This window comes from Marmota flaviventris, chromosome 16, assembly GCF_047511675.1.
Source record: "Marmota flaviventris isolate mMarFla1 chromosome 16, mMarFla1.hap1, whole genome shotgun sequence".
NCBI lineage: Eukaryota > Metazoa > Chordata > Mammalia > Rodentia > Sciuridae > Marmota > Marmota flaviventris.
This window is the reverse complement of record NC_092513.1, coordinates 76,027,003-76,052,558: the sequence shown is the minus strand read 5'-3', so window position 1 is coordinate 76,052,558 and position 25,556 is coordinate 76,027,003. Positions and strand designations below refer to the sequence as shown.

General features: G+C 55.6%; 1 protein-coding gene across 21 annotated transcripts in view; it reads left to right on the top strand.

Annotated features, from left to right (window-relative positions):
• Sema4d (semaphorin 4D) overlaps positions 1-25,556 on the top strand; it is a 114,089-nt gene that overhangs the window by 57,538 nt on the left and 30,995 nt on the right. For 10 of the 21 annotated variants that reach the window (XM_071602572.1, XM_071602573.1, XM_071602565.1 and 7 more), the window contains 6 exons: positions 5,106-5,164; positions 11,309-11,524; positions 16,722-17,060; positions 18,926-19,071; positions 21,485-21,547; positions 23,029-23,127. In XM_071602572.1, the coding sequence (XP_071458673.1) occupies positions 16,961-17,060; positions 18,926-19,071; positions 21,485-21,547; positions 23,029-23,127 (408 nt within the window). In that variant the 5' untranslated portion in view covers positions 5,106-5,164; positions 11,309-11,524; positions 16,722-16,960. Of the gene's footprint in view, positions 1-4,500; positions 4,972-5,105; positions 5,165-11,308; positions 11,525-16,721; positions 17,061-18,925; positions 19,072-21,484; positions 21,548-23,028; positions 23,128-25,556 lie in introns of those variants that run through there. The other 11 variants (XM_027955412.2, XM_071602571.1, XM_071602568.1 and 8 more) reach the window with 5 other exon arrangements.

The following is a 25,556-nucleotide window of genomic DNA, read 5'->3' as shown; positions in this document are numbered from 1 at the left end:
TTAGTTGAGTTGAACCAACTGGAAAAATCTAGAAGAAAGCAGAATGAAAATACATGAAGGGAGTCGTGTGCTCTTTTTCCCTGTGGGGATGGGACCCAGCCCCGAACCTGTGTCACCGCCCAGCAGGCTCCACCCTGTGACCCTGCCCTGGTGTCCTCTGTAAATGTCACTTTGAGCATTCTGGATAGAAAACGTTCTCGGTCAAGTTTTGCTGGTGATTCAAGTCAGTTTTTTAATTTTTAAAATATTTTTGGTGGTGGTCTTTTTTTTGGTCTTATTGTTTTGAAACTGGGGGGGTCGAATCTAGGGCTTTGCCACTGAGCCACACCCCAGTCCTCGAGTCAATCTTTAAAAGTGAATTTAGGTGGAACATTGGAAGTGACCTGAACGTCCAGCATCGTCATATTTAATTATGGAACAGTAGCCATGATGCGGTGCTCAGGGGCGCTGTGGGATCAGCAGTGGGGTGCACAGGACTGCAGGGACCTAATGTCACCCGTGGGGGTCCCACCTCCTTCCTGCCACCCACAGGCCCCAGGTCCTTCCTCTTTCTTGAAATTCAGGTCTCAGTCTGGCAGCGACATGGTCACAAACTGCCTGTTGGGTCACAGTGGAGTGACTGGAGCCCTGCCGTCCAGTGTGGCCATCGGGCTGCCCTTCCTGGATGGGGCTGGGGTGCTGCCCTCTTTAGCTGGGCTGGCACGTTCTTCCCCCCGCCCATGAACCGTGCCCTCGTTTCTTAGAATGAGAAATTCCAACCAGATATCCAGCTGCCGGAAATGCACGTCTGCCTGCCGGTGGGGAAAACGGCCATTTAGATGAGATCGACTTAGTAGAGTTCCTCTAGGAAGACGCCAGAAATGGGAGGTGTTTTTTTTAATAGTTATTACCTCTTTGTTAAGAAAACATTTTGGGGCTGGGGCTCAGTGTGTGACATGGGTGAGGCCCTGGGTTCGATCCTCAGCACCGCATATAAATAAATGAATAAAATGAAAGATCCGTTGACAACTAAAAAATATTAAAAAGAAAGAAAACATTGCCAGAAATGTTTTCTTTGCTAGCCTTTTCTGAGTTCTGAAAATCTCTACAATTACATCATCTTTTGATGTCAGGTTTAAAATATTCTCTTTTTGTAGTGGGGATTGATTGTAGCAAGGCCCTTTGCCCTTTACCACCAAGCCATATCCCTGTCCCTTTTGATTTATTTATTTATTTTTACTTAGAGATAAGGCCTTGCTAAAGTGCCCAGGCCGGCCTTGAACTTGCAGTCCTCCTGCCTCAGCCTGGCTTCCGATGAAAAATATTCTAATTAGAAAAGTTGGTGCGTGAGATATGAGTTAAGGTAGTTTTAAAGAATCCAGATTATGAAAGGTTAGGTGCTCCCCACGGCAGGCCAGACCTGTTCACTTCCTGGGTTCAGTTTTCGTCTAACAGATCGTTCTTTTGAACAGGCGAGTGGCCACCCACCGTATGCCTTCACGGTGGGAACGTACCACACACACCACCGGGAACCGTAGATCTTAGCACCCTCTCTTACCAATGGCAGCTTTATTCTTTTTAACCATGCCTAGTATTGCACCCTAGGGCTGGGCATGACTTTTGCATATTAAGAAAAGTATGCCCCATGACTTAGGATGCAGTTATGTCTGGATAAATCCGTGGTAAGTTGAAACTATGGTAAGTACATAATGCATTTGAGACACCTAACCTGCTGACCTTCCTAGCTTAGCCACACAGCACGCTGCAGAGTGTCCCCTGCCCCCTGCCCCCCAGGTCATCGGGTGGCTGACAGGGAGCTGTGGCTTGCGGATGCTGCCTAGCATCCTGGGAGAGGATCTCCCACATATCTCAAGCCTGGGAGAAGACCAGAATTCCAGGTATGGTCCTGCGGAATGTGTGTCACTTTTGAACCGTCATGAAGTTGGGAAGCCACTGAGCTGAGTCCTGGTAAGTCAGGACTGTGTGACACACAGGTGCTGATGAATTCTTCTAGAGGTTTCTGGAGTTTTCCTGCTGGGTAACCTTGCACTGGGGCCTCTGGCCCCCGTGGGTGAGTCCTGGTGGACGGCTGCCGGGTCAGAGGGTGCACGTGCAGTACCTTGGCCCCCACTCCTCACCTTGCTCTTCAAGGCCAGTCTGCCCGGCGGTCAGTTGATGCTCAGTTGATACTTGAACTCTGCTAGCTGCAGTGGTGTTGGTGAGAAGCAGCAGTGTGTTCCAGTGTGCATCCCCACCCCTGTGGGGCAGGTCCTGGAGTGCTGGTCCCAGCGGAGGGTGCCCCGTGGCATGCTGCTGGGGTGAAGTAGTTGAGCAGAGGGGCCTGAGCCCCTCCCCAGCCACAGCCGAGGCAGCCAGTAGCGGTGTTTCCCAGCCACTCTTTGGGCATGGACAGACACAGGCAGCCTCAGCACCGTGACCCCCTGTGAGTAGGACGAGGCTGGTGGCCCCTGGTCACTGGGAACAGAGATGAGATGTGCTAATGACCAAACCCTGCTTTTTAAAATGTCTTGCTCAGCCTCCGCAGGGCAGGTGTGAGCAGCCGCATGGTTGACCATAGCTGACTCTGGCTAGTACCACCTGCGTAGTTGACCGTAGTTGACTGTGGTTAGCGCTGGCTAGTGCTCCTCTAGGGGCCTGGTGGTAGGGAAAGCTCTTCCTGTAGAATCATCTCAGATCCTTACCACGGCCAACTGAATGAGGAAACAGGCCCAGAGGGCCCAGTGACTTCCCCAAGTCACTTGCAGAAGCAGACCTGGAGCTTGGGTAGTCCCCCCCCAGAGCCCCATGCTTTGCCCCACCCCCCCTGCAGGGGCTGAGGAGCATCTGGGTGCTTCTGCTGGAACAGGGGGCCGCGCATTTGCAGAACAGGGGCAGGATGAAGGCGGCTGTTGTCATTCAAGGTCATTAAGTGCCACTGGCCTGCCTCCTGTGGGTGCTGGGAGGGGAGGACCTTCAGGCTCATCCTGGGGGAGAGGGCCCCTGCTCTCTCCCTAGGACCTCGCCTTAGTCTGTGAACAGGATGGGGGCGGTGCTTTTCCCCGTGTTACAGGAACCGGGAGGTGCAGAGTTAAACCACTGTGATGGGTAATTACTCAGAGAGTGTCTTGCTGTTGCTTGCTCTTGGTGGGGTGATAGCTAATTATAGCTTGTGGGGTTTGTGTTGAGGAAGCAGAAAATGTCTGAGGGAAGGGCGAAGACGAGCCTGGGTCCCCGGTGGCTTACCCAGGCCGGAAGTGTGCTGCGGCCCAGAAGCTCGGGCTAGAAGCAGGGTGTTGGATGTCTGACCCAGACTTGGGGCCGGAGGACGGGAGGCAGGGACACCAGTCATCAAGCTGGGTTGTCGGAGCCTCTGGAGGATTAGACGTCCACGGGGTACTCCGCCCCTGTGGGTGATTTTTGCTTCTTCAGTGCAGGGATGGAACCCAGGGCCTTCCATGTGCCAGCCTCCCCATCCTCTGTCCTTTGCTCTTCTCCACTGTGAAATGATGGCAAATGGGCCACCCGTCTTGTCTAGTCACAGGACAAGCAGTTCTAGGTCTGGCCTTTATTTATTAAAGTGACAAAGGTGTACTTACTTTTGGAGAAGTTTTTCGGTTTCAGAATCGTGGCATTCGCGTTATTTATCCGAACCTCTTTTGGATGCGTGAACCCCTGTTTTTCTAGCACTGTCTCCAGACGCTGCTGTCCCCTCTCCCTCCCTGAGTGACAGCGAGGCCCATTTGAGTGGGTCAGCGTGGAACCTTTGCAGATGCCCACAACAGGGTGGACCTCACTGCACTGCTGCCCAGCCGTGGTGCAGACCTGCCTCCCTGGCGTTCCAGTGGGAACAGTGGCTTCCAGCTCTGGGTGCCCGTGGCCCTTGCCAGGCCCCTGCAGAGGTGCTCAGGGGAGGGTACCGGGCCTGGTGGTGCAGGCCTGTAACCCCAGCATCTCTGGGGGCTGAGGCAGGAGGATCCAAGTTCAAGGAGGGCCTCACCCACTTAGTGAGTCCCTAAGCAACTTAGACCTTGCCTCAGAAAGGGCTGGAGATGGCTTAAGGGCCCAGTGCTTAAGTGCCCCTGAGTTAGATCCCCACTATCCAAAAGAAAAAGAAAAAAAGCAGCTATTGCTGCCTCTGGCAGCCCTGGGGGTGGGTGGGAGTGGATGGATGGTGACCATTTCTGCACATTGCCCTAGTGGTCATTTGCTGACACAGAGAAACTGGAGTGAGGAGTCTGGGGGAAGGTCTGGGGTGTCACCGGTGGTTGTAGTCACTTGGAAGGCAAGAGGGAAGAACCCAAACCCCACCCTCTGCATAACGCTGGCCTCTGAGTCTGGGGCAAGACAGATGCCATTTATGATCAGGGAGCATCGCCTTAGCCACCCGTCTCCAGCCCGCACGAGGCCTCCAGGTTTGCAAAGCCTATGAGATCAATGCTCTTGTTCTGATCGTTGGTGATATCACTGGGCCCAGGGACCCCTGTTTGGAGGACTCTGAGCAGGGTAACAGGCCCGTTCCAGAAACCTTGCTTGCGTCATGGTGGACATGTTTCTGTTTGGCTTAAAAACTACCATCAAAAACAAAGGGAGGGCTGGGACGTAGCCCGGTGGTCGAACACTCGCCTAGCATGCTCCAAGCCCTGGGTTCCATCCCCATAGACAGATAATCAAAAGGAAGAGGGACTCGGTTTGGTTCTTGTACATGTCACCCGTCTTGGTTTCTCCCTTGGTGGCCCTGTGGAGATGAATCGTAAGGGACACATGGGAAATTACTAGCCAATGAGATGTGCTCAGTGGATACTTGAACTCTGCTAACTGGGACGGTGGTTGTATTCAAATGACCTGTTTTGCAAGAGAGTTGCTGTGGTCAGGGCTCTTGCGCCAGGTGACCCATGGGACCACACTTCCCCTTGGGTTGGTGAAGGGGCCGCCCAGCCACCTCCCTGCCATTTGCATCACGGAAGACTGGCCAAGTTGGTCCTGGGTGAGAAGGTCAGCCTGGGGGGTCCAGAGGTTTTAAAAAGTGGGAAGAATGTGTTTTCAGTGCTTTCCGAGGAGTGACGCTGGGTTTCCTCCAGGGTGGAGAATTCAAGGGCTTACCTGTCTTGGTTTTTCATTATTTTCAGAGTCGAGGTTCTGAGGACTCCTTTCTAGAAGTGGAAATCTTCAGAGGCACAAGATACAGGTAAATAATTTTGTTTTAATCAAAAGGAGACCTCGTAGAGGGCTCGGGTGGATCTGGGGGTGGGGATACTTGGTACCCGCACTTCCCTTGGGACACAGTTCAGACTTGGCTCCCAGGCTGGGTGGGTGCTGGGTGGGTGCTGGGTACTGAGCCCTGAGGCTGCCCGGTCCTTTTTCCTTCTCTCCCATTACGTTTCCTGACTCCCGTTCTCTTGGGTTCCCCTCTCCACTGGGTGGTGGCAGTGGCCACAGGGTGGACCCCAGGGTGAGCTCCAGGAAGCTTGCTCTCCTCTTTGGGGGGCTGTAGGGAGATAGTCAGTGGAGGCTCTTGATACACCCTTCCTAGATGGGGGCCATTTTCTTATTACTCTTGTTTGGGGTCAGTCCCTAGCCATGCCCTTTCTGGTTTTGAGCAACGACAGAGTCGCTCAGTGAGTGAAAGCCAAAAGAAAGCCCGTGCCCCGATCCTTCCCTCGTCCTTTCCATATTCCTCCTTATTTCTTTTTCCTACTGGGGATTGAACCCAGGGGTGCCTTACCACTGAACTGCACCCCCAGCCCTTTTCTATTTTTCATTTTGAGATAGGGTCTCACTAAGTTGCTGAGGCTGTCCTTGAACTCGGATCCTCCTGCCTCAGTCCCCGGAGCCGCTGGGATTACAGGCAGGCACCACCGTCCCTGGTCCCCTGTTCTTCCTCTGGTGGTGGGATTATGGAAGGCTCTGCTGCTGGTCCACCAGGGACCAAAACGAGAGCACATTTCCCAGCTTGGTAGGCTGCCTTCACCTAGTGCACCGTCATCTCTAGGGGGACTGCTGTGATTCTGATGTGTATTGAACTGGCTTTATGCACTTTTTTTTTTTTTTTAAATAAATTATTGGGTACATTTTGGTGGTGGGGGCCTTCATATCAGTTTGGGAGGTCACTTTATTTCTTTTTTTGGTACTGGGGATTGAACTCAGGGGCACTTGACCACTGAGCCCCATCCCCAGCCCTGTTTTATATCTTATTTAGAGACAGGGTCTCACTGAGTTGCTTAGTGCGTCACTGTTGCTGAGGCTGGCTTTGAACTCACGATCCTCCTGCCTCAGCCTCCCAAGCCCCTGGGATTGCAGGCGTGCGCCACCACGCCCAGCTGGGAGGTCACTTTTTATCTGAGTGCCAAGTATCATTTTCCTCCCTGCTTGGGTGGTTTATCTTTGAATTGTGTTGGCCTCTTTATTTTAAAGAAATGTCTCGGAACCCTCAGCGATAAGGAGATTGAAAGCTGCAGGAGGGTCCAGCGGGGGCGGGGGGGGGGGGGCCCAGGAGGAGAGGCCCTTCCTGTTACTGTTTGCATTGCTGTCATAAAAAGCCTGAGGTCTGCTCAGAGGAAGAAGTACTGCTCATTTTTTGGATAGATGCATGAGAGCCAAAGAAATGCATGCCCCACCTGCACCCAAAAATGGGTTCGCACATGGAGACGACGCTGAAGGCCGCTCCGCACGTTCCTGTGTTGGGTTTAGGTTTCCAACACACTTCCATAGAGTTGAGAGAGGGGTCCAGTTTTAGTGAATTAATTTTTTTTGTTTTGCAAAAGCAATACATGCAAAAATGCAATTTGGTTTTTAAAATGCAAACGTAAAAGGTGAGTCCCCTGGCCCCTTTTCCTCCAGGTAGTCTGTAAACAGCTGGATGCGTGTCCCTGTGTGTGCTCATGTTTGGCACCTCTGTGTGTCTGCCGCTGTATCTTTGTGTGTCTGTATCCTTGTGTGTGCACTCCCTGGGTATGTGTGTGTGTGTGTGGTAGCACACCTTACCTCCTCACAGCGTGGGCCACAGCTCCCATGATGCCCAGTGCCTGCTTTGGCACATGGTGGTGGCGTGGTCCTTGCCCACCTGCCCACCTGCAGCAGCTGCTTGTCTCCCTAAGGTGCACCCCTGGCCCCTGGTTGAGGAATCACCTCTAGTTGGGGTGACCTCTGCCTGTCGTGGGGCTGCTGCCCAGGACTGCCGGGATGGGAGCGTAGGTGAAGGGGGTCATTCCAATGGCCCACAGGAGTCCATTGTACCACACCTTCACCAGCACGGCAGGTAGAGGTCTTCAATTTCTGTCTGCCTTGTGGATAATTAGTGAGCGGTCTCTTATTTTAGTTTTCATTTATTTAGTGGAGTAATTTTTTTTGACGGGGTTGGGAGGGGAGACTGGCGATTGAACCCAGGGATGCTTAACCACTGAGTCACATCCCCAGCCATGTTTTAATTTTTTTTGTTTTGAGACAGGGTCTTGCTGAGTTGCTGAGGGCCTCACTAAGCTGCTGAGGCTGATCTCAAACTTGTGGTCCTCCTGCCTCAGCCTCCCGAGTCACTGGGATTACACAGGCATGTCCCACCGCGCCTGGTTACTGGAATTATGTTTGAAGATCAAAATATTTCATAATGTGGGAAAATTAAGAATGGAAGTAAATTCCAATTAAAACAAACTTAAGCATGAGTTTACCCTCTCTTTCAGGGACATTTCAAGTGACCTCCCTGGGTATATACTTTGCCTGGTACTGAGATCCCCATGGTCTCAGCGGGCCCCCAGGTTGAGTGATCGGCACGGGCTGCCGTGATATAGTGCCACAAACTGGGCATCTGCTAAACAGCAAAAACTCACCTCCACCCTTTCTTTCGCAAACTGGAAACCCAAGCTCAAGGCGCTGGATAGTCGGTGCTGGCGAGGGCCCTTCCTGGTTGGTGCATGGCACTTTCTTGCTGTGCCCTCACTGGGATGGGAGAGGAGAGGTGGCGCAGCTCTCTGGCGCCTCTTTTGTAAGGACGCTAATCCCATGGGTGAGGACGCCACCCTCCTGGGCTGATCACGCTGGGGTTAGGACTCAGAGACTGAATTTCCGGGCTGACATCAGCATTTATAGCCACCACTGCAAGGTGTGGCATGGGCTGGGGCTGCCGCTCGGTGGTGCGCGCTTGTCCAGCACGGCCCAGGACCTGGGTTCACTCGTGGGTGTAGCACTGTCACACACACGAGGAAAAAATTTGACAAAGGTACAGCACTGCTGATCCTTTCCAGGCTGGGTGGCTAGCACCATCCCCTCCGAGGGCCGGCCATTGCCCAGTGCAAACCCACGCTGTCCCTGGGAGCCGTTGCCCTGCTCGGAGCCTCTGTGGGCCTCCTGGAGGGGTTGGGGGAGCTCTAGGCCAGTGGAAGTGGAAATGAGCTATCATTTCTCCAATTCTCAGCCCCCTGCGCCCAGGGACCCAGACCGTGTGGGAGACAGTAAGGTCAGCACTCATCCCAGACACAGAGTGGGGTGACATCAGACTGATTGCTTCTCTGCAGTGGTGGCCCCTGCTCTAGGAGCCTCCTGCCACCCCCAGGGCAGCCCTGCTCCTGCCACACACCTGCTCATGCCCTTCAGATTGGGTGTGTGTGTCCCTCCCTCCTCCCAGCCTCTGTGTCCTTCCCTGCTGTCCCATCCAGCAAGGTGCCCAGGACGTGAGCTTGGGTTTGGGGTGGGAGCAAGCGTGAGAGCTTCTCAGACACCTGCTGTGACTTGCTCGCTTCTGCAAGGTGGCTTGAGGTGAGAGGGCATCCAGAGACGGTCTTGGCCGGCCGCCCTGCTAGGTGTGTCCAGGACAAGGCCGTGACAGGGCTGAGCATGCCCCTGCAGAGCTGAGATCGGCTCTCGGTTCTGGGAAAACTGAAGTTGGAACAGTGAACGGTTAGCTTGCAGCTCAGGGAGCCCCTGACCCCTGTTCCGCAGTCTAAGGGACAAGGCCCTTCTTGTCCTCAGCGTGCACCACGGAGAAGTCAGCACTGTGACGGGGAGGCAGAGGGGACCTGGGCAGGACCTCGCAGGGAAGAGCTGCCAGGGCTCGCCAGGGCAGGGTGTGTCTGGGGAGGGCCGCGGTGCTCCCTCCTCCCTGCCACCCAACAGCTCAGGGAAGGTGTGGGAGTGTGTCCTCCGCTGCGGCCGCAGGGCCCAGAGGGGTGTGGACCTTCACGCGCCCTGTCTGGGCAAACCCGGGAGATGAACAGGGATCCAGCCAGGCTCCGCCAGCCGGGCGTCTACAGAGGGTTGGGGGCCCAAGGTGACCCTCTCCTCACATCAGTGTGTCCCCAGCTCACCCGACGTCCCCTGTCGCAGTTTCCCCGGGATGTGGGTGAGGGTGCCTTCACATCAGGATGGCATCCTGCTCCCGGCTGGAGCCCCGGCACCTTCTGAGTGGCAGTGAGGGTGTCCCCTCAGTGATCCATCCCTCTCAGGTCCCAGGGAGGAGCCACATCCCAGAGGCAATGTAGGTCAGCGTGTATGAGACACATAAATATGACATCCAAATGTGCACGTGTGCAGGCACCCGCAGATGCCTGTGTGTGCACAGATGTACACTTGTGTCCTGCACGTGCACACAGCTGCAGGCGCACATGGGCATGCATGTATGCGTGCACAGAAGGTTCACACGGTGCACATAGACGTGTACGTATGTCGTCACAGATGCACCTGATCACATGGACGCATACACATGTGGGAACACACACAAGTGACGCCTCCGCACACAGAGCTGTGCACACGCACGCATGCAGACACGTGCCCCCAGCCCCGTGCTCCAGCCCCGCCCCCGCTGGTTTCTGGAGCTGCTCTTCTCTCCGCCGCAGCCCCTTGATTCCCAGGGTCCTGGAGGTGGAGCGCTGCCACCTGACAGGCCCCGACAGGCGGGATGGAGGGGCTCAGCGCCACCCCCCAAGCTCCACTCTCTGACATTTAAAGTGGGCCGGTGCGCTTAATTACGCGTGTGAGAGGGAGTGACATTCGTAACCCGTCTCTCTAATGGGCTCCTTTGTCAGGCCGTCCTTTCTGAATGCAAAGGGCGACAATTTCACGCTGTCACCGCAAAGTGCACGTTCACAACCCTCACTCCCAGGGATGCTCAAGAAAGCCAGCACAGAGGGGCGTCCCGCCCGGCTGTCGTGATTTCGATTTTGGGAGGGCGGCCCTGCCTGCGGCGTTCCGCCCTGGCCACGGAGCACTGTTCCTGGAAGGCCAGCGGTGGTGGCAGTGGGCCGGAGGGTGTCTTGTGTGCCCTGCCTGAAACTGTTGGCTTCTAATGGCAGAAGGTGAACCCCACAGTCCTCCCTGGAGCTCTGTGCCGCTCGGGACTCTCCAGGCCCTTGTGGCCGGCTTTAAAGGCCCTTAGAGAAGGCGGCAGGGCCTGGGCTAGACCCCGGGAGTCTCGGATCTGCTGATGAGATAAATGCGCAGCAGGCCTGGGCAGGACTGGCAGCAGAGTAGCCCTGCCCTGCCTCGGGGGGGACCGGAGGGTGGACACTGTGCAGGCCCAGATGCCATGTGCAGAGGAAGCCACAGAGCAGAAGAGGAGGGTGGCCGGCAAGGAGGTGGCCTTGGAGCAAGGGATCCCTACAGGAGCACAGAGACCCTGGGGGGAGAAGGTTCAGGAAGTGGGAGCTGCATGCAGAGGGCCCGGAGGGGGGCGCGGTGCTCTGCGGGGCCCAGGCGTGCTGGCGAAGTCCTAGGGCGGCCAGGCCAGGTCACTTGGGCCTTGCAGGCTCCTCTAGGACCTGACACTGGACACCGACCCTGCCGGGCCTCTCAGCACGCTCTGCTGCCTGGTGAATGATCCCGTTTGTCCAAATGCACCTGCTGTCCAGCCGGCTCACTCTTCCTGTCCTTGGGAGGACATTCCCGCGGTGGCCACCCTGCCTCGGCCTGCTGAGCTGCCCTACTCGATGCGGCCAGAACCTTGTAATTCATGTCCTGCCATCAATAGAGTCAGTGACGGAAAGCCAGGCCTGCCAGGCTCCTCTCTGTGCCCACCTCCGCTGCCCTGAGACCCCGAGTGTCAGCTGTTCTAACCGCCTTTGGTTTTTTCCATCAAATTGGTTTGACCTATTTCCCGACTTGACCCCTTTAGAGACCATGTTGCGTGGAGTTGAGGGTCGTATCCTCTGGTCCTCTGCCTCCTCCTTCCCTCCGCCGTCCAGTTCTTGTTACCGGGCCGTGCGCTGGGCCGGGATAATGCACTCTGATCACACTTCCATCTGTGAACCGCTCTTGTTCCCCGGGGGTCACTAATTGCCTCATTTTCAGTGTGCGTGTCTTTATTTTTTTTTTTAAATCTGTGTATCTGTTACTGATTCATCCTCAGACTCCTCCAGAGCCGTAGACACAGCCCGGGGACGTGGTGGGTGACCCATCGAGCGCCCCTGTGAGGTCCCTGTCTTTGCACCCCCCAGCTCTCCACGGTGTGTGCCTGTCCTCCGTGTGCACAGCCTGACTCCTGAAAGAGAAGGCCCAGGACACGGCTCCCCCTTGTTGTGTTGGAACACATCCTTCAGTAATTTTCTGAGAAAGGATGGAAGAGGTAAGGCTGCTTGAGCACTTGAGGCGTGTTTCTGTGTGACGTTCTGACTGCTCAGTCATTTGCTTCAAGATTCTCCGTGAGACATCCTCTCCCTCGGGTTTCAAGGCAGCTCTGCCTCCTGGCTCTCAGCAGGGCCACGGTGATGTCTGTGCGACTAGTTTTTGTTCCTCGAGCCTTTAGGAGATCCTCTCTTGACCTCCCAGGGCTCTCCCATTTCTTGATAAACGGGTGGCCTTTAGTCACTCGGGCTGCTGGGCGCTTTCATTGTGAAGACTCACGCCCTTTGTCCTGGGTATTTTCTGTTTGTTCTTTCTGGGAGAATCCCTCATTTTTTGGCACTCTTTTCTACCAGTGCTACTTAGACTGGGGACTCCAGCTTTCTTATCTCTTCTTCCATCTCCATCCCATTTTTTGACTGGCAGGAACCCCGTTCTTGCAGCAGGACGTATTCTTTCTTTCATCCAAAAAGTGGCATTTTAAGCTCGGTTTCATCTTCTCTGCTTGCGGGTGACAGCTCCCCTCTCAGGCTACGGTTTCTGCTCAATTTGGTCTGAAATGTCGCTCAGCACCGCGGGGTATGAGCGCTGTGGCTGGGGAGTGTGACGGAAGATGAAGTCGCTTTGGCCCAGCGCTAAATCAGTTCATCGGAAAGGAAAGGGAGGGCTGGGGTTGGGGCTGGGTGGCAGAACGCTGGCCGGGCACGTGTGAGGCCCAGGTTCAGCCCTCAAGAAAGTAAAGAAATGAAACAAAGGTGTTGTGTCCGTCTCCAACTAGAAAAAAATGAAAGATTAAAAAAAAAAAAAAAGTGAAGGTAAATGCCCGAACTCATGACTTCCTAATAGTCGTGCACAGTGACACTGCCGTGATCGTTCGTGCTTTCTGCAGGTAGGTGTGTTTACAAGCTGCCCTGTCCATGGGGTGGACATGCCCGGGCCCTGGTGGGCACTGGGGCTCCCCTTCCTGTCGTCACCTTGGGACCTGACAAAAGCATCGACGCTGCGAAATCAGCGCCTGCCCAGAGCAGGGGACCCTCTGCCACGCCCCTGGGAGACCCGGCTGTTAGGCCCGCCACACACCACTGGGGCCACCGCCTCCGTTTTCATCTCCCAGTTTGTCTCCTTTTCTGTGTCGCTTCCCTGGATTGGAGGGCAGACCTGCGGTCCCAGTTTCCCAGGAGAGAGTCTCTCATCTCCTAAGTCTGGGGTCTGAGCCCAGCTTAGCTCGTGCCGTGGGACCCCTAGAGTAGAATAGGACCTCTGCAAACCACTGTTCTCCAGGAGAGACTGGGCTTCTCTGGGGTGTTTGGCCTGAGATGACCGGGGCCTGTGGGCTCCGTGGCCGGGGCTTGTCCTGGTGTCCAGGCCGTGGGCCCGTGCGCTCACTCCCTGTCTGACCCACAGGACCTCCTGGGGCTGTTTACTATCATTGTCCTCGTTTCATGGTGTTGGGGATTAAGCTCAGGGCCTTGGGTGTGCCAGGCGAGCCTCTGTCACCGAGCCGGTGCCACCGAGCCACTGCCACCGAGCCACACCTCAGCCCTGTTGGTCCTTTTAATAGGCTGGAGCTTTTAGGACTGCTTTAGATTCAGCATAAGGTACAGAAGTCTGCACATGTCCCCTGCTGCGACGCAGAGCCGCCCGTTGGCCACAGTCAAAGACCCTACACTGACACCTCGTCATGGTCTACAGCCTGTAGGTTCCCATCAAGGTCACGCGTGGTGTCGTGCCGCCTGCAGGACACGTGCCCACCATCGCAGTCATGCGGAGCAGGTTCACCGCCCCGCAGCCCTGTGCTCCCCTCCCCTCGGCCCCGTCTGTGGCTGTACCACACGTAGCTGCCTGTCATGGGGTCGGAGCCGTCTCGATGTGGCCCTTCCAGACCCTTCTCTTAGCCCCGTGTAAGGCCTGCGCGGCTGGTGGCGCGTTTCTCTGTAGCCTGAGTAACAGTCCTGCGTCTGGAGCGAGCCCAGCTGGTGTGTCTGCCACCAGCCTCTGGCTGTCATTGCGCTGGCTTCCTGTGACTCGCTGGCTGGCACCCTGACAGTCCTCAGAAGAGCATCCCGCTCTGTGCCGTGGCCCCTCGCAGCGTCACGAGTTGCCCCAAGTCCCCAGCCTGTCTGGGTCGTGTGGAGCTTGGCCGCCCGGGGACGCACCTCCAGCTTCTGCCTGGTGCTCACCCAGCCTGGGGGGCGCTGGCTGCTGCCCAGGGCGGGGCACGTGTGGCCTGGACTTTGTGCCCTCCTCCTGGGCCCCGGGGTCCTGGCTCCGTCTGCAACCAGAAATCGTGCAGACCTCGGCCAGCCAGCCGCCTGCTCCCCCTCGGCCCTGTGGCGGGCAGTCGCCGAGAGGGACGGGCCCGTGTGGCCACGCTGCTGCCTGTGCCCACAGCCCATGTCCGTCACAGGGAACTGGGGAAAGGCCACAGCCCTCCAAGGCCAGGGGACAGTTGCCCCAGAAGGTGGGTGGACAGCTGGGAGGTAGCGGGCACTCTCAGGGAGCCCGGTGGACATCTTTGCCACCTCCTCTGCACCTGGCCTTGGGGCGAGCGAGGAGAACTTGAACCAAAGGCAGCAGGACGGTCCTCGGGGTGTCTGTGGGCCAGGCCCTGGGCGGGTGGCCTCTGTGAGGCCCCTCCTCCACCCCATGCTTCCCCAGGTCAGGGCTGGACTTCCAGCCCGCGCGAGCTCCGTTTGTGAGAGCCGCGTACAGTGGGATTGTGTGTCAGTGTCTGGTGTCTCCTGGGGGACAATCCAACGCCAGCTCATCCTCACGGTGGCTTTGTGGCCCGTGGCTCTTCCTCTCTTTGACCTGGGAGAGGACGTTGTCACATCCAGGAGCTACGGGTGTGCCTGACACTTGGGAAGGAGCTGAACCTGTACGTTAGGGGTGAGTTTTCTGGGCGTCTGGGGAGACCGTCGCCTCTGTGGGAGCTCAGAGGGGAGAAGGGTGAGCTCGGTGGCCAGATCCTGGCCAGTCGCCCAGAGAGCGAGTGCCCAGGCCCAGGAACCAGTGGGGGATGCATTTGGAAATGTTCTGGGGGGCGTGGACAGGCAGATGGGCAGCTGCCCAGGGCCTGCAGGGGGCCACCTTGGTGGGTTCACAGGTGGGCGGGGCCCACACCTGAGAGGTCAGACAAGGTTGACCAAGGTTGTCCTTAGCCGTCACTGAAGATGCAGGAGAGACGTGGAAAGGTGCTGTCCCCGGGGAAGCGACTTGATCTGAATTCATAGTGAAAGCATCACCTGGCTGCGGTTGCTGTGAGCTGAATGCGTTCCAGGAAGGTTGTGTCAGTTTGGAATTGGATCTGTTGGTAACAAAAATCTGAAAGCAAGTCATTGACAGAGTTGAACCATTTATGAACGAGTCTGGAACAGATCGTTGGAAGTAAAAAGCAGAAGTAGCGACTCTGCTGTGTTGGGCCCCTGGCTCTTGTGGGTTTCCACTTAGCCATTTACAGAGTGGAACCCTTACTCTCATGGATCATGAGATGGCTGCCAGAGCGCCGGACATCCAATCGGAATTCCTGGCTGCAAGAGGAGGAAGGGCTGAGGACGGAAACATAACTGCTCACTGAGTCAGCCTCCTTTAAAGATCTCTCATGGAACTCCTGTCTAATAACTTCCACTTACAGTTCTTCAGCCAGAAGCAGGAAAGCTTGGAACTGTGGTGGGCTGGGCACACCTCCAACCCAAGGAAGCTCGGGATTCTGTTACTGAGAATGCAGGGACAGGAGGTGCCCTTTGGGGGGCCAGGACATGGAGTTCAGGACTGGCTGTCAGCAGAACCAGGCTTGTTCTGGCTTGGCCTGATTGAGGTGCAGGAACACAATGTGGGGGGTCCAGCCTGGAGCTCAGAGGGGCATGTGCTGTGACCCTCACATGGCCCCTGCAAGGGGGACAAGGGACCCAGAACCCTGCGTTGCAGTTTGGGGTGAAATGTGACGTGAAAGTGCCCGATTACCTAAGTGCCAGCTCAGGGCACTTCAGTGGCTCCAAGCTGTGGGCCCAGGAACAAAACATGTCACTGGGCAGGAACAAGCCAGAGTGACATTCAAGACCAGGGTGGCTCTCCCAGATTCAGTTCCAGTGAGAAAGCCGTGGACTTGCACGGCTCATCCGCCGTGTCGGACCTGCGGGAAGACCGGCCCTGGCCTAGGCTGTCCCCAGAGGGGAGGGGGGGTCGCAGCCTTCCCAACCTGGGGGGCTCAGAATCACATCACGAGGGAGACTCGATGGCCTGTTGGGGACGGAGAAGCCAGCAGCAGCCCGAGGCCCTGGCCAGGGGGATCTGGGTCGTGCTGCCGCTGGCCCCTGTCTGTGCCCTGATGCCATCCTGATGCCATCTGCGAGGCTCCCTGGTAGATTGCTTGGCTCTGCGCGGCCAAGTTAGGGCCCGGGGGACAGGAGGGCGCTCAGCGTGGAAGGCCACAGCGTCACTGGAGTGCGCTGGGGACGGGAGGGATGGGCTCAGGAACTCTGGGCACACGTGGCTTCCAGTCTCACCACTTTCGCTAAATAGCATCGGCCTGTTCTAACGGGCGCTCGGCCTACTGGGCAAATCTGCACTAAAGACCAGGGTTTCCCTGGAGTGACGGCCTCTCACAGTGAGGCTGGGACATTTCACCGCCGTCCCAGCTAGGACAGCTGTGTCCTGTAGGTCAGTGCCTCCTGCCTGGTGAGACCTCCAGCGTGTGTTTTTGTGTGTGTGCGTGTTCCTGTATGAGCGTGTGTGCGTGTCCCGTGTGCACACCTGTGCCGACACGGGTGCATGCTTGCTTGGGCGCGGTGTTCCCTCCCAGGTGTGTGTCCTAGCCCTGGTCCTTCTCTGGCCATTCCCGGGTGAGCGTGGCAGGAATGGGGAAGCAGAGGTCCCCGGGGGAAGCTGAAACCCAGTTCCTTTCTGCTCATTTTCATCTCCCACCAGCTGCGCCGTGCAGGAAGGAAGCCCGGTGGCCAACTGCCCGTGGTCTGGTGTCCACACCAGGCTGGGCCCGTCCCGCGCTGTGGGGCTGGCCGCTGTGGGGAAGGGCGGGGAACGCTCATGGCTGGTGGGTCCAGCGTTGTCTCCTGGGTTCTGCTCCAGGCTGTCCCTCCAGGAGCCACCCACGTACCCACGTACCCACGTCCCTCTGTGCGTCTGAGCAGGAGTGGAGCCAGTCCGGGGGGCGGGTGGCCTCATGTCCTTTCCTTGTCTTGTAGCTTCCTTCCGGAGCCTGAGGAACGCCCGGGTCCTGAGGGTGAGCTGGTGAGAGCCCTCGGCTCAGCGGCCAGCAGGGACATGCGGCTTCCGAGGCGCCCCGCCGCTCCGTGGCTCCGACCCGTGCTGCCGGCTGTGGCCCTGCGGTTCTGAGCAGCGTCCCGCCGACCCCTGCTCCCCGCAGCCTCCTGCTGCCCATGAGCCTTGGCTGCTGAAGGCCCGGTGGCCCCCGCCCACGAGGATGCATGCCCCCATCGGGGGGCTGCTCGCGGCCCTGGCGCTGGTGTTTGGGACGGCGGTGGCCTTCGCGCCCATACCCCGGATCACCTGGGAGCACAGAGGTGAGAGCCAATGCTGCAGTGGGTGCCAGTGGCGACCCCACGCTGGGGACACGGGTGGACACGGGCGGACACGGGTGGACACAGGCGGACGGCTGGCATCCCGGCATTTCACTGGTTGGGTTCTCGGCCCCTGGAGCTGTGGTACCAGCTGACCGCCTCAGGCGATGGCTTCAGAGGCTGCTCTGGTGACCGGAGCACGGACAGGGTTTGCTCAGGATCCTGACTTGGTGTCTGAACTGGGGCCCCCGAAAGGAAGCTCGCCGCCTCCTACCTGGTCACCTCGGAGGCCGAGCCCCGGCTGAGCGTGTGCCCCTGGCTCCCGAGGACAGGGCTGACCCCGAGGACAGCTCCTGTATCCCAGCTTCCCACCAGCGACTCTCACGTGCTGTTGCTGGTTCGGGTTTTAGTTATCCCCGCCCCTGGGAGAGGTGTCTTGGCCCCCGTCTCTGGCTCCGTGGGTGGAGAGCTTAAGTGCTGGGTGCTGAGCTAGGTGCTGCTCACTGGCCATCTGTGCACCGAGACAGGCCTGCGTGCTGTGTGCGCGTGGCCCTTCTTTCCAGTGGAAAAAATCAGGAGATCAGGAAGTGTTGACACCTGAGTCTCTTCTTTGAGGGGGTTGGGAGGGCACTGGGGATTGAACCCAGAGGCGCTTTACAACTGAGCCACATCCCCAGCCCTTTTTATGTTTTATTTTGAGACAGGGGCTCACTAAATTGTTGAGGTTAGCCTCAAACTTGGATCCTCCTGACTCAGCCTCCCAAGTTGCTGGGATTACAGGCATGCACCACTGCACCTGGCTCCTTTATATATATTTTTGACCTTGATGATAGTTGACTGGGCATCTGCCATAAACTGGCACTATGATAACCTCAGGTAGCAAGGGCTGGGGCCTGCATCCCCAGTGGTTCCTGGAAAGCCAGGAAAGGTCCTGGGGGACTTTATCAGATGCCTTTTGGATCTCAAGGGCACATGGTTTAACGGGCAGAGATCATAGAGAGCCGATGATTGAGCAACAGGGAGACATCAGCTCAGTCAAAATCAGTCACAGCTGCAGGGAGGGTTGCCGAGGAGGGACTTCAGGATGAGCTCCGCCCAGGCCTTAAGTGGCGTCTCAGCGGAGGGACCGTTGGAGGTGAGGCGCCATCAGGAACTGCAGACACTTCCAGAACACCAGCCCTCCAAGTGCCCACTTGGTAATAAAAAGGTGGAAGTCCAGTTCAGTCCCTCGGGTGCATGTCAGGACGGCCAGAGGGAAGCAGTCAGGAGATGAGGAGCGTGAGCCCTGACCACTGGGTTGTGCCGCTGCGTGGCTCTTGCTGCAGTCACCCGACAAGTGGAAAAAGCGCTACTTGTCTCCGTCTCGGGAGTTTGTGGTGGAGATTACCGGGAATCTCGTGGATCGAGGGCTATATTCTCCAAAGATTATTTTTTAAAAAAATAGATTTCAAAATAAAACATCTCCTGCAAAAGAAAATCTTAAACCCAGGGAGACCCTGTCTCTAAGTAAACTACAAAATAGGGCTGGGGAGGTGACTCCGTGGTCGAGTGCCCCTGAGTTCAGTCCCTAGTAGCTGCTGCCCACCCACCCCCCAAAAAAAGTTATGATATTCTTAAGCTTTATCCATGAGCGACTGAAGACAAGTAGGGGAGAGGTGGGTGGGCAGATGGAGTGCTGGCCTGTCGTCTCCTGGAAGACCACTTGGCAGGTCTTGAGGGATGGGAAAGGAAGGTAGGTAAGCTGCTCGGCCCCTTGTGTGGGGCGTGGACCTGGCACTTGCAAGCATTTGCTCAGATGCTCCCTGTCACCGAGAGTGACTCCCTGGGTCCCGTCTCCCTGCTCTGACGTCTCCCCTGGCCTCCCGCAGAGGTGGGTCTGGTGCAGTTCCAGGAGCCAGGCATCTACAACTACTCGGCCTTGCTGATGAGTGAGGATGAGGACACGCTGTACGTGGGCGCGCGGGAGGCCGTCTTTGCGCTGAAGGCGCTGGACATCTCCAGGAAGCAGCACGAGGTAGGTCCTGCCCTCGGCCCTGGGGCTCTGCACACCGGGCAGCCTGCCCTGAACCCCCGACTCCCTGTCTGTGCCCCTCCAGCCTGGGCTCCTGCCGCTTTCCATCTTTTCTTCCTGAACTTTCTACTAGGGAAGAATCTCCACCATGCCCACAAGCAAGGGCCGTGCCCTGCATCCCCAGTGGTTCCGGGAAAGCCAGGCTGTCCCTCACTGCTGCCTGTGACACTCTCCGCCTCTGGGGGCGTTGAAGCAAACCCCAGCACGGCCCCCTCCATCTGTGTAGCTCTTAGGGAAGGGACTCCTTGTTCTCTGATCACACCACCTCCGACCTCGCGTCCTGCCGGCTCAGCTAGCACTCAGACTTCGCAGAATCGCGTGCGGAAGGCGTTTGTTGGGTTCGTTTGCACGTTTAGTTGGAGTCAGATGGAAATCAGCCGCATCACGTGACTGGCCGCACTGTCCAGGCAGCCTCTATTTCTAGGGCCCAGCCTCAGTTTCCTTCCTGGAAAAGGTGCTCCGTGCAGCCTGTCTGGTGCCCCAGCCGTGGCCCCGCCCCTTGTGTCCTCATAGAGTCTAGCCTGGGTCTCTCCTTGTACACATTCTCAGCCACCTGTTGGGTGCAGAGGTTTGTCCGTGCAGGCCAGGGAGGGAGACTTCTCCTGCAGGTGGGGTCCTCCCTCCTGGGCCTCAGTGGCCTGTGACCCACCCAGCCAAGGTCCAGTGTCTTGTTAAGTGTTGCAAAAGGCAATTTGGGGGGGCAGGGGGGAGGTACCAAGGATGCTTAACCACTGACCCACATCCCCAGCTTTTTTTCATATTTTATTTTGAGACTGGTTCTGCTGAGTTGCTTAGGGTCTCACTAAATTGCTGAGGCTGGCTTTGTATCCGCGGTCTCCCTCCTACAGCCTCCCAAGCAGCTGGGATGACAGACGTTGCCACCGCGCCCAGCAAAATAGTGTGGTTCTGCCTTTCCTTTTTCATCTGTCAGACAGAGTGCCCACTGTCACCTGTTTGGGTCCTGGGAGTGCCAGGACAGGACAGATGCTGGGCATTGTTCCTATGAACGATTCAGTTCTATCCTGAGGGCAACAGTGAGTTTTTAAGTTATTTGATTGTCAGTGTCAGGGTGGAATTTTTTTTTTTCTTTTGCAACGTTGGGGTGGAACCCAGGGCCTCATGCATGCCAGGCAAGCGCTGTACCCCTGGGCTGCACCCCTGGCCCCGTCCTTATTTGATGCTCAAGTTGCCCTGTTCTTGGCCAATGGCAGCCCCCGGGCTGGCTCCCGAGGCCTAGCTGTTGGCTAGTTTTCTTGCCCTGGGGAAGGAGGCAGCTCTGGCCTGTGTTGTGCCTCTCTGCCCTGGAGCTCTGTGTTTTATATTCTCTTCATCTCCAGGGTTTAGCATTTTTATTTCTGTTGGATACACAGATGAGCTTCTGAGCATCATCCTTTGAAGACAGAGGTTATAGTCAGAAGTCACTTGAGGGGAAGGGTGAGGTGGTCTCACCTCCTGCTTAGCCCCTTCCTCCCTGTGTGTCTGGTAGATATTTTGCTCTAGGCCCCGTCACCTTGTGGTCACCTGGTCTAGGGTTCTGCCTCTAGAATCATCTTGGAGAAGCGTGGAGTCCAGTATGAGCTGGACCACAGCCAGACACCAAGTGCCGGCCACTGTCCTGTGAATGGCCTCTGTGCTCCCCAGGAGGGCATAGAAGCTGAGGTGCCTCTTAAAGAGAAGGTAGAGGGACTTCTGTCTTCAGGGACTCCCTGGGAGCGTGAGCAGGGCACACGACTAATCTTACGTTCCTCTGCCCTCGTGGGTGTCATGCAAGGACCTCGAACCTCATCTGCACTGGTGTTTCTGAAGGAAGGTGCTCTTCCAGTTGTGACCGGGTTCTGCCTTCCTGTGTCCCAGTTAAGACTCCATTGCTGTGAAAATTGCAACCTGTGTGATGTGTTTGCCACACGGGCACGTGGTGGAAGCCTACTGAATTAGCTCAGGGTGATCCTCACCTCACCTAGGGTCCCCCTCTGCCCAAAAAGCTCTGTGTGTTTCCTGACTGCTGACCCCCGGTATCTATAAGAGTCTCTGGGTCATAAGAAATGTCCTGTTGTTTTGATTATCGTTTTTGTGGTACTGAGGATCGAACCCAGGGCCTTATACATACTGTGCAAGCACTCCACTGCTGAGCTGCATCCCCAGCCTTTTTAATGTTTTGTTTTATTTTTTTTTTATTTTGAGACAGCCTCACTAAGTTGCTGAGGCTGGCCTTGAACTTGGAGTCCTCCTGCCTTAGCCTCCTGAGTAGCTGGGATTACATGCGTGCACTACCATGTCTGGCCTGTTGTTATTTTGGCATCAGTTTGAAGGCCTCACAGGAGAACATTCAGTAAAACGGGCCCATTCTCCCTCACAGGTGTACTGGAAGGTCTCAGAAGACAAGAAAGCAAAATGTGCAGATAAGGGGAAATCGAAGCAGGTAATCTCTCTTGCCAGCTGCAGGACGGCCACCTGCGTACGACTTGGTGGTCATCTCCTGCAGGCTGGCGTGGTGGCAGGTTGAATGGTGGACACGGTCACCTCGTCTCTTGTGCTCCTGAGTATTGGGATTGGCTCTCACAGCAAGTGCCAAACACAGGAGGCGTTCATGAAACATTGTTTTAGTTTAGTGAATCGAATTCATCATTCACACGGCCTGAGACTTTGACCAGAGAAAGCGTTTCCAGTGGCCACTGGCAAATGGTGTCAGCCGTGGGACTCACTGTGCTCCCTCTGTGGCCAGCAGACTTGGGCTTGAACCTGACAAAGGCTCTGGGGGTTTCTGGCAGATGTGCGTCCCTTGGGCACTCGGTGAGAGGCCTATTCAGGGGATGCTGGGCGAGTGTCCTTCCCTGCCAGGAGCTCTGGGTCACCCTCACCATCCTCTGCGCCTTTGTGTCCCCACCTGAGGCCATGCAGATGTCCACTCCCAGATGACAGGAGCCCAGTCGTCCTTGATTATTGGTCGTGGCAGTGGAATTAGGGCAAATTTCAGCAGTTGTTGGCTAAGTTCAAAACAGATTTTTTTTTTAACAAGTTTTTTTTTTGCAAAGCGCTAGACGCTTACTTGATCATTTGTCCCCACACCCAGTGTTAGCTTAGGAAATGAGCGAAAGCAGGCTCTGAGACAGATCATGGGTGCCGCAGGGAGTCCTTCTAGAGCTGAGTGAGACCGAGAGCCTTGACCATGGACAGGCCCTCCCAACCCAGTGCGGGAGGAGATTGTGAATGACCAGTTTAGAAAGAGCCTCAGCAGAGGGAAACTTCCTTGAACTGAGATGATTTCAGCCTGTGGCACATAGAATCCAAGTGCTTTCACCCTAAATAGTTCATGGGTTCTTAAAAGGCTCCTTGTCTTCCCGAGGGGCCCTTTTAGGACGCTGAGCTGGCTTTCCCCCTGGGGGCCCAGCCTCCCCCCTGGGCGATGGTTGGGCCTGGATCCCGAGACTCTTTTTCCAGTTTAGTGGGTGCAGGGGGCAGAGGGTGGGTCTCCAGGAAAGCAGAGGGATTCGGTGTAGTGTAGTCTTTGGCAGGTTCAGCAGCAAGACAAATGGTCTGTGTGTTCAGCGAGAGGAAATTGCATCTCTGTCTCTAGCGGGTGTCCCCAGTACCATTTGAGGTCAGCTCACACGGCGTCGTTTGGTTGCCAGATCTTTGCAGAGTGTCAATTAAGGACTGAACTGAACTCTGTCTGGCACCTGAACAGCCTGTGGACACTGCAGAGTCGAAATTACAGGCCAGCTTGAGGTTTAGGTGTGCCGGGGGTCATATGGGGTGTCAGTGAACCCCCACTCTGTGGAAGGCCCGGGTGTGAAGGGGAGGACTTAGAGAACAAGGCCCAGGGACGAGTGAGCGGGGCTCGCGGCTTGCAGAGTGGAAGCTCCTGCAGCCGGAGCTGTGAGCTGTTTTTCTCTCCTGCAGACAGAATGTCTCAACTACATCCGGGTGCTCCAGCCGCTCAGCGCCACCACCCTGTACGTTTGTGGGACCAACGCGTTCCAGCCCACCTGTGACCACCTGGTAAGGCCACGGACGCATCCCTGGTACCAGATGAACTCGGGGCAGCCTGGGGGAGGGCATAGAGGCGATCCCTGACCCCCCAAACGATAGGATTTTCTCAGGTCAGCTGTGTGAGGACTTGAAAGCAGCTCCTGGCCCTGCAGGAAGCCTGACCAGCCTGTGATCAAGGGCACACAGCCTTCATGTCTCCTCTGAGCTTGGAGTCTGTGGCTAAGGGTGTGGCTTGAGGCAGGGCTGGAGGGTGTGCCTGGGTATGCCTTCTCACTGAGGCATGCTGGCTTGAATCCTTCAGGATAAATACCCGGGGAGAGGGGATAGCTTGGTCGTGTGGTGGTTCCATTCCTCCGTATTGGGAGGAACTTCCATACTGATTTCCACAGCAGCCGTGCTGATTCACAGTCCACGAGCGTTCCTTATTCCCGCATCCTTACCTCCATCTAGGGCTATTTGTATTCTTCATGGCTACCCTTCTAACTGGAGATGAAATCTCAGTGTAGTTGTAATTTGCATTTCCCCGGTGGCTAAAGATACTGATCATTTTTTTCAGATCTTCATTGGCCATCTGCCCATTTATTGAATGTTTTTTGGGGTGTTGATTTTTTTTGAGTTCTTTATATATTGTGAATATTAATTCTCTGTGGGGTGAGTAACTGGGAAAGGTCTTCTCCCCTTCTGTCGTTTCTCTCTTCCTATTACTGTTTCCTTTGCTGTGCAGAAGCTTTTTAATCTGATGCCATTCCATTGATTGGTTCCTGGTATTGTGGCTGGGTTTTAGGAGTCCTGTGGAGGAAGTCTGTGTCTGCGCCTCTGTGTTGGAGTGTTTCCCTTGGGTTCTCTCGTAGCAGCTGCAGCGTTTCTAGACTTATTCCTGGGTCTTTGATCCATTCTGAATTGACTTTCGTGCAGGGTGAGAGATGGGGATCTAGTTTCATTCTCCTGCAGACGGATCTCCAGTTTCCCCAGTGCTGTTTGTTTAAAAGGCTGTGCTTTTTCCAATGTATTTTTTTGGCACCTTTTGTCAAGGACCAGATGACTGTATCCACATGAGTTTGTCTCTTTGTAAGATGGAGCATTTTAAGTAAGTACGTGGAAGAACTAAAAACCAAGCATGTTTTCTACTGATGGTCCTAGATTAATGAGTACCTGACAAATATAAAAATACGCTAATCAGTACTTCCTCCTTATCTGCTGGGTATAGTCCCATGACCTATAGTGGTGAAACCCTAGAGGCTTCATCTGATAACCAAGGTGGCTGCCCAGTGACTGATGGTGTGTGAGTTCATCACCTACTCAGAATGCACTGTTGACTGCAGCTAACTAAAACTGCAGAAGGTGAAATCGTGGGTGGGGGAGACCACTGTCATGAAAAGCTTCATTTGCTGTTGGAATACAACTGAGGCATGGGACTCAGAGGTGCAACACTTGTCCAGCCTGCAGGAGACCTTGAGTTCGATCCCCAATACTGCAATCAGAAACTCACCTTGAGTCAGAAAGAACCAGACAAAGCTTGGACTCATGAGAAACTCACTTGGCAATCTGGCAGTCCCACAGAGACGCCTGGTGAGACCCACAGCACGGGTCTGTCTGGCTGTCTGTACGCAGCACAGACAGATGCTGACAGCAGAAGTTGATATGGGAAGGGGGTGAGGAGCTTCTGGGGTGTGATCCCCAGTCTTCAAAGACAGCAGTTTTGTTTTTGCTTTAATGCAAAAAAATGAAAGAAAAAAAAAGTGCAGTAGTACTAGAAACACATAGCCAGGCTGACCTCTAGCTATGGAGAAGCTTGCAGAACTATCTTTGAAACATGGATTCTGCAGAGATGTGTGTGGTTGGTGCGTTTGGTTTAAACCTAGACCTATAGCTTTTCCTGATGCTTTCAATAAAATTTTTCAGACTTATAGAAAGTGGAACCGCCGAGATGGGACAGTTGGGAATGTGTGTGCACACACGTGGCTGTGTGTGCAAGTGTGTGTACATGCTAATGCATGACCCATGCCTCCCAGTTGTCATTATGAGCATCTCTTAGGGATAATGACATTTTCCTGCACAAATCTGATTTTATCACAGTAGCTAAGAAAATGTACCATAATTCCCCAGTGTCATTCACCAGCCTCGCTGGGCAATGCCAGCCCTCCCGAGCCTTCCCAGGCTACTGGCTTACAGCAACATCCCACTTTTATTTTCTGTCTGAGCGCTCCCTGAATTTCCTGCAGATTCGCCCCAGGGTTGGTTCTTAGGTCAGCTGCTGGTTCTACCTGTTGTCATCCTGAGCGATCTTCCGTATGCATTTCTACAAACCCTCGTATATGAAGAGGTGGACACGCCTCATCTGTCATTTTGCCGGAATTCCCCACAATTTGTCATTTAATGTTGTCCTGTTTTTCCCTGTTTGAGAGTTTTCTGGGGTTTTTTGTTTTTGTTTTTTGTAC